At 37.7% G+C, this 8,051-nt stretch overlaps 1 protein-coding gene across 1 annotated transcript; it reads left to right on the top strand.

Annotated features, from left to right (window-relative positions):
* Positions 1-1,813: 1,813 nt before the first annotated feature.
* On the top strand, positions 1,814-4,750 carry LOC127152781 (serine/threonine-protein kinase pim-2). The gene is made up of 8 exons (XM_051093630.1): positions 1,814-1,976; positions 2,658-2,752; positions 2,843-2,908; positions 3,056-3,434; positions 3,531-3,707; positions 4,079-4,199; positions 4,362-4,490; positions 4,618-4,750. The coding sequence occupies exons 1-8, from the start codon at positions 1,814-1,816 to the stop codon at positions 4,748-4,750; spliced, it is 1,263 nt and encodes a 420-aa protein (XP_050949587.1).
* The last annotated feature ends 3,301 nt before the right edge of the window (positions 4,751-8,051 follow it).

The raw sequence follows: 8,051 nt of genomic DNA on the forward strand, positions 1-8,051 counted from the left end.
GTTATTTTGGACATGTATTATCTTTAGGCTACATGTAATATCTAAGACCACTATATAGTTAAACTATAATCAAATAAATTACAAGTGTTTTAGTGTTTTAGTCAACAATAAGTGCATTTCAGTCAAGTGTGACAAAATGCTTTGAAACATAATAAGCATACGCTTTGAAGTAAAACGTTAAATGTTATGTTACTTAGGTTTGTTAAATATTCATCACTGTGTACTCTTTCAGTACACTTAGAGGCGCAATATGTACGCTTTCGCCGCTAGAGGTCGCATTGTCAAAACAATTGGCAAAGCTTGATAACGCTATGAAAAGTTAAAAGATATGAGAGATGTCGATTTTCTTACTATAGGGAGATGAGAGGGTCTGTATAAATAAATAAATAAAAAATGAGAGAGTCTGTATTACTTACATTAAAAGAAGCTGAACATTAGAAGGGGAAAAAGCAATTTGCATGTGGATTTGAATGTACAGTTTCCAAACAGAGTTATGGCACAGCAGTCATTTCACACAGTAAAAAATATCACTTAGAGAAGAGATACACACAGTAAAATCACAGACTGCACACGATTAAACTAAATCTAAATATATTACATGTTAAATAGGCGCCCTCTACTGGAGAACCTGGACAAACAACTAGTGATGGGAAGTTCGGATCATTTTACCGAGTCGGTCCTTTGAGTCTCGTTCAGCAAAATGAACGAATCTTTTTTCGAGTCATTTCGTTCATTTTAGCAAAATATAATTAAAATGTTACGTTTTACCTCCCTAACACATCTACTGCTTACACAAACGTTGATCACACTACAAACAAAACAAAACTATAATGCTATAAGAAACAGAAAAGATTCATTCATTGTTTACCTGGGTCTTTAGTCTATGATTAGCTCACCTCGCCTCTTATCTGACAAGTTTTCGGGTTTGAGTTGTTAGTTCATCACGTGACAGCCCAATTAGCTAACCAACGCAGTCTGAGCCGGAAAGAGAATTGATTAGTTCATCTCTCGAGTCCTCGGGTTTGAGTCGTTCGTTCATCACGTGACATCCCCGTAATGTTAACCTATGCAGCCTGAGCCGGAAGGAGAATTGATTAGTTCATCTTTTGAGTCTTCGGGTTTGAGTCGTTCGTTCATCACGTGACAGCCCCATAAAGTGAACGAACGACTCTAAAACAGGTGAACTAATTCCAGTACAGAACCTAATAGGATGTTGCGCATGCGCGACTGAACGAATCACTCCCCGAGGCGACTCGTTCGTCCCGAGTCACATTAAAGATTCGTTCAAAATGAACGAATCGTTCAAGAACGACCCATCACTACAAACAACGTGGTTAATACGGCTACAAAAAGTTATTTATGAACTCTTTTGTTCTTATTTATCTATAATATATACACAGTTGTAATTTTGAACCTTACAAAAATAGTTAGGGCTACTCATTAATAATATGAACATTCGTACATGCAGCAAAAAACATTTTAATGTTTAAAATTGTAACATTTTAACGTACAAATATATATTTTGCATGTTGTAGTATATTTAAAAAAATACTGGGATAAAGCAGTTTTTGTATTAATTTATAATACATATTTAATTTATCACAATATTCTGACAGACTTTGGTTTTGTAATATTTTATTTTATGTATTATAGGCCATACAAAATAAACGGGAATCCTTAATAAAGTTATGAGACGCTCCAAGCCTTATGACGCCATAGAGCGCGTTCGAATAGAACTCGCGGGGTTTATAAAGAGCCTGACATTCTTACATTCTTTGTGGGTTTTGTTGTAGTGGTCAGTGTTTTCACAGCGATGGGTCAGCGAGTTAATAAAGTCAGTCCGATGACAGTTGGCGAGGTGTACGAACAACATCCCAGTACACCCCCAACACCCAGCACCAACATGGCGGTTCAACATCCTCATCCTTGCGATGAGACCCCTGTTGGTGCTGGAGGAGGTGGAGGTGGAGGTGGAGGTGGAGGAGGAGGAGGAGAGGAAGGCGGAGGAGGAGGAGGAGGAGGAGGAGAGGAGGAGGAGGAAAGGAAGGAGGCAGAGAGGGTTAAGGAGAAAAGAAAGAGCAAGAAGTGGTGGCAGAGGCTTCGCTCTTTCTTCCAAGCTGCCAAAAAACACCAGAGCAGCTCAGGTCAGGGAGAGGTGGAGCAGCAGCAGCAGGATGATGGAGAGAAAAGTATAAATATTGGTAACACTTGACAATATGGTTCCATTATTTAATGTTAATGTGTTAACTAATATGAACAAACAATGAACACATTTGTTTTATTAATCTTTGTTAATGTTAGTTAATGAAAAAACAGTTGATTAGTGTTCGTTTATGTTAATTCACAGTGCATTAACTAATGCTCACAAGCACTTTTGATTTTAATAATGCATTATTTAATGTTGAAATAAACTTTAAGATGAAAAATCCTAAAAAAAGTATTGTTCATTCTTAGTTAATGTTAACTAAAGTAGTTAACTAATGAACCTTACTGTAAAATGTTATTAAATATTCAGTATAGTCTCTGTTAATTAAAATACAATCATTAAAACTAGTCATGTGTGAAAATAAATTTAAATGATTTTTAGATTAAATACAGCATCTCACATCACAAGGCACTGATCTCATGTGAAATTTGGTTATTTAATCTTTTAATAGACTACATCTTCAGCCGTTACTCCGTGGGCGATCAGCTGGGGAAAGGTGCATTTGGTGTGGTGTATGAAGGGAGACGCCTGGAGGATGATCTTAAAGTAAGTGAATATTGATAACACATTACCAAGCTAGCAAATGTTTTATCCTGTAAAAACTCTTAATGTATCTTAAATAATTATTTTGTTGTTGTTGTTGTTCATCAGGTGGCTTTGAAATACGTCCCAAAGACCGACAACATGGAATGCATAGCCATTGTAAGTACATTGCACTATAAAAACAATATAAAATGTCTAATATTTATATTAATATTAATCAAACAAATTAAATGAACATACTGATCTAAGATTCTTTTTGAGAAATCACCCTCATGTAAGCATCAAACATAAATTCAATTCCTCTAGCCCGATCATCCAAACCCCCTTCCGAAAGAGATTGCCCTCACCATCCTGGCGAATAAAGGCCGCAGAGTGCCAGAAATTATTCGCCTGCTGGACTGGACGGACCACCCTGACCACTTTGTCATAGTCCTCGAATGTCCCTCTCCCTGTGAAAATCTAGTAGAGTTCATCAGGCGTCACGGTGGAATCCTCGACGAAGAAAAAGCACGGCAGATCATGTGGCAGGCGGTTAACGCGGCACACATGTGCTGCCTCCGCGGAGTGCTTCACCGTGACGTCAAACTAGAGAACCTACTGATAAACAGGGAGACATCCGAAGTCAAGCTGATTGACTTCGGATGCGGGGACATTCTGAGGATGTCACCGTACAGGTCTTACCAAGGTATGTATGATATAATTAATTTCTTCTAATAGATACAGAGCAATCATTCTGCATTAATGCAAATGTACACATCATACAAACTCCGCTCTCCTCCAGGCACAGCAGAGTACTCACCTCCAGAGTACTACAGAAGGGGGGAGTACTGCGGCTGGCCAGCGACTGTCTGGTCACTAGGGATTGTGATGTTTGTAATGTTATGTGGACACTTCCCTAGTGACTTTGACCTGCACCTGCTGCAGCACAAGCGCTGGTCCAAACCTGGCCTGTCTAAAGGTGAGATCCTCATCACAAAAAATTAATAATTCAGAATCATTTTAGAACTTTTAGTAGAACCATCTCATAACAATTTAGAGCTTAGAATAACATGATCAAATAGAGCCGGTAATAAATTAAAGTCCTTCCTGTCTTCCTGCACAGAATGCTGTGGCCTCCTCAGCGCTCTCCTGCATGAGAAGCCAATCCGGCGACTTGGCTTGGGGCAAATCGTGGCCCACAACTGGTTTATGGTAATGAACTTAAGATAACAATTAACATCTTAAAAATAATTAACTTAAAAATAATTAAAAATTAACTTTAAAAAAAATTCATATCCTCATGGGAAGAAATTGCGAAGTCAAAACTGTTGTTTTTCTGTTGTGTTTCAGGTCGTCTCATAAGACCAGTCCAGTTGGCATCTCTGATGCAGATTTGCGTCTTGCGGGCTGCAGCGGGAGACGCTTCCATCCCTCCTCTCGCCTTTGCGTCTTGCGGGGCGAGCAAGCCCTGGTAGCGTCTTGCACCTTAGCTTGAGGAAGCAGTATTTGCGTCTGGCGGTACTGCTTCCGGGGGGGATGTGTACATATTGTATATATATGTACATACTTCTTTTAGTTGCCCCTTTTTGTTTGTCCCATCATGACCAAACCATTCCTGAGGTTCCTGTCACAGCATGCCAGAGCTCTCAGTCTTCACCACCATGAAGACAGAGCTTCCATTCTCTGCCACAATGCAAGCCAACTGCTATGGCTGCTCCACACCTGTAATAGGCACCCCAATGGTGTCGTTGCCTCCTCAGAGGTTTGTGTAAAAGCCCAAGCCAGAACCAGCATCAAAGGCCATCTCAGTCCACAGCCACCCTGGGCTCCAATTTACCAGTCATCCACATATAAGCCCAGAGGTTTCTGTCATGGCCATCTGGTTCCAGATACACCAATCATTACTTTTTCAGAAGTTCAGATGATGAGGTTCAGCCACAGACAGAAACCAAAGCATCTCCGATCAAAAGCTCCCATCTCAGCCACTCAAGTCTCCAAGCTCCCATCACCTCCTGGTCCTAGAAGTGCCAGTTAGTGTCACGTCCATGTAACAGAAGTTCCTGTTACAGCTACTAAAGTGGGTCCTATAATGGGCACCATGATCTCCAAGCAATTATGAAATAAAATGAGTTTCAAAATGTTAAGTTAAAAAAAAAAATGTAATTTTTTTTTTTTAAGAAACAGTGATCACACACATTAAAAGTGCATTTCAAAGTGTCTACTTTACAAAAAAAAAGAAAGATAATATTTTTGACAAATTTGTTTTTTAAATGACACACATTGTAAAAAAACTAATTGTAATCAAATCTTGATTTATAGATAAAAAAACAGTTCATTGCATAGCAATAAAAAAATCTCCAGCAATCTGTCAGACATAGCCACAGGGATGTAAGTCAGGAATAAGCACTAGAAAAAGGAAACAAGACACAGTCAACATTTAGAATAAAGCACACTTAATAGAAACGGCTTAAAAGGCTTAAGAGATAATGGTTGAAGTCAAAAGTTTATATACACTTTGCAGAATCTGCAAAATGTTAATTATTTTACCAAAATAAGAGGCATCATACAAAATGCATGTTATTTTTATTTAGTACTGACCTGAATAAGATATTTCACATAAAAGATGTTTATACATATAGTCCACAAGAGAAAATAATAGCTGAATTAAAAAAAAAAATGACCCTGTTCAAAAGTTTACTAAAAAGATTCTAAATACTGTGTTGTTACCTGAATGATCCACAGCTGCGTTTTTTGTTTAGTATTAGTTGTACATGAGTCCTGTGTTTGTCCTGGACAGTTATACTGCCTGCTGTTCTTCAGAAAACTCACTGATGCTTCAGAAGGAAAAACTATGCATTAAGGGCCTGGGTGTGAAAACTTTTGAACAGAATAAGAATGTGTACATTTTCCTTGTTTTGCCAAAATAAAATATTTTTTTCATTTAGTACTGCCCTTCAGAAGCTACAGAAGATTCTTATATGTTCCACCAAAGACAAATAAGTACATTTTTCTCTGATCCCCCCCCAACTCTTAATGCATTGTTTCCTTCTGGAGCATCAGTGACCATTTGAACCTTCTGTAATAGTTGCATATGAGTCCCTCAGTTGTCCTCAGTGTGAAAAGATGGATCTAAAAACCAAAAAAGCAGTTTAACTGTTCAGGACAAACAAGGGACTCATGAACAACTATCACTAAACAAAAAACGCAGCTGTGGATCATACAGGTAACAACACAGTATTAAAACTCATGTAATGTATGTAAACTTTTTATAAATTCAGCTATTATCTTCTCTTGTGGACTATATGTAAACATCTTTTATGTGAAATATCTTTGTTAGAGCCATAAAGAACATTAAGTAATTTCTAATATTTTTCTGTAATATTATATTATTTGTATTAAGAGTGACTGTTATTGTCATTTGATATACAGTTCGCATATTCAGTAATATTTGTATTGCATACTTTTCATAGGCTGATTTCAGTCTCATACATAATACGTATACGTAAGCATCCGTTGAACAACAACAAGAAGGAAGGGGCTTGTACCAGACAGTCTTTTGACCGTTCTTTGAAACCATATTTAATTTGAAGCTTGAAGAAGTGTAAATAGTTCTTAAGTTTGATTTTTGATTTTTGTTGTATTCTGACAAACGAAAAGTAAACTTTTAATCGACAAGTGGTTTTACGCATCAAATCCTTTGTGCCGATGCCCTATAGAAATGGCGGAGAACCGAAAGGAGTAGATCGCCATCACAATCTTATTCAGGTCAGTCCTACATAAAAATAACATGCATTTTGTATGATCCCTCTTATTTTGGTAAAATAATTAACATTTTGCAGATTTTGCAAGGTGTATGTAAACTTTTGACTTCAACCGTTATGTCTGCCCGGTTTTAAGCCTGGTTTCTTATGAGATGTATGGTTGAGACTTCATAGTTATGTTTAACTTCAGTACGAACTGTATCTCAGAGGTTTCTCCTAAAATAGGAAAAAAATCAAACTTGTGTACTAACTTTGGTGGTGTCTTTGGCCAAAGACACCAACTGACACTGAGCAGCATCAATGCAAAGTGGTATCTCCAAGCTAGTGTGCTTTAATGAAGCTCAGCTAATTCAAACAATTCACAGACAATGAAAATGGTGGTGGTATGGAAAGAGGATGATCAGGAAGCGCCAGGCAAAAATCAAAAGGCACAAAAATATATATATTTCTCTCTTATTCCATGGATTTTATCTGATTACCTCCACTTGTTACCAGTGTTTTTCTGCAACCACTATGTGACTACTCCAAATTGGTCTATAGATGGGCATTGCTGTACATGTGCTTCAGACATTGGATCTGCCAACTGCATTCCCCAGTGTGTCCCCTAGAGGGAGACGCAGCGTTGAGTTCCCTAGAAGGGGAACTTGCATATTGTGCCTTAAAGTGGCTTTCTATTGTATAATAATAATAATAATAATAATAATAATATTTTATTTGCAGTAATTTTATATACAACATTTGTGGTGAACTATGGTTGTTTTTCCATTTGTAATTGTTATTACTCTAACATTTGCTTATTCTATTTAACTCTTTACTTACTCTTTCATTAGGAATCTATGTCGCTCAGGGTGCCTCACGTTGGCCGATTTACATGGGCCCCATGATCACAAACCCTCCAGTCTGATCATTAGTCAGAGGTTATGGCTAACTACTTAATAGACCGCCTCATGCTTGTCATTTTTTAAATAGTGGTTCTGTTTAGCCCCCTACAGTCAGCTATGTAACAAATTAGTTAAAGCTCAAACAAAATCAGAGGTTATGGCTAGCACTATGAAATATGCCCGAACCATGCTAGTACTCCAATAGTATTTTATCTAGCCCCCCCATAGTTAATGCAACTGCATAACAACTAAAGTCACGCAGTTAGTCAGAAATCTAGAATCTCACCTGATGACCATGCTCCATCTAACCTGAGATCTAGTATGCACTTAACCCTGACCGCATATTTGCGGTAACATACGCCTTCAATTAATCTACTTAAGAAAATAATTTCAGAGTAAGTCAGAATAAAATCAAATGTAACAATTTATTAGCAGTCAGGTAAATATGTATTATGCCAATTATACAGCCAATTCAAAACTATCAAATCAATACAAGAAATCTCCAAGGTGAATCTAGGAGTAAGGTGCATACCTGATTTGAAAAAAATACATAGTGTCAACACACTTCGTACTGTGGGCTTATTCTGGCTACAGAAAGCGCCCTGATCTTCTTGCTACACTTCTTTAAGTACTTCAGACCCAGACAGACATCCCCCGAAATGGAGTTAGGAACTAACAATT

Source organism: Labeo rohita, chromosome 21, assembly GCF_022985175.1.
Source record: "Labeo rohita strain BAU-BD-2019 chromosome 21, IGBB_LRoh.1.0, whole genome shotgun sequence".
In the NCBI taxonomy this organism is placed as follows: Eukaryota; Metazoa; Chordata; class Actinopteri; order Cypriniformes; family Cyprinidae; genus Labeo; species Labeo rohita.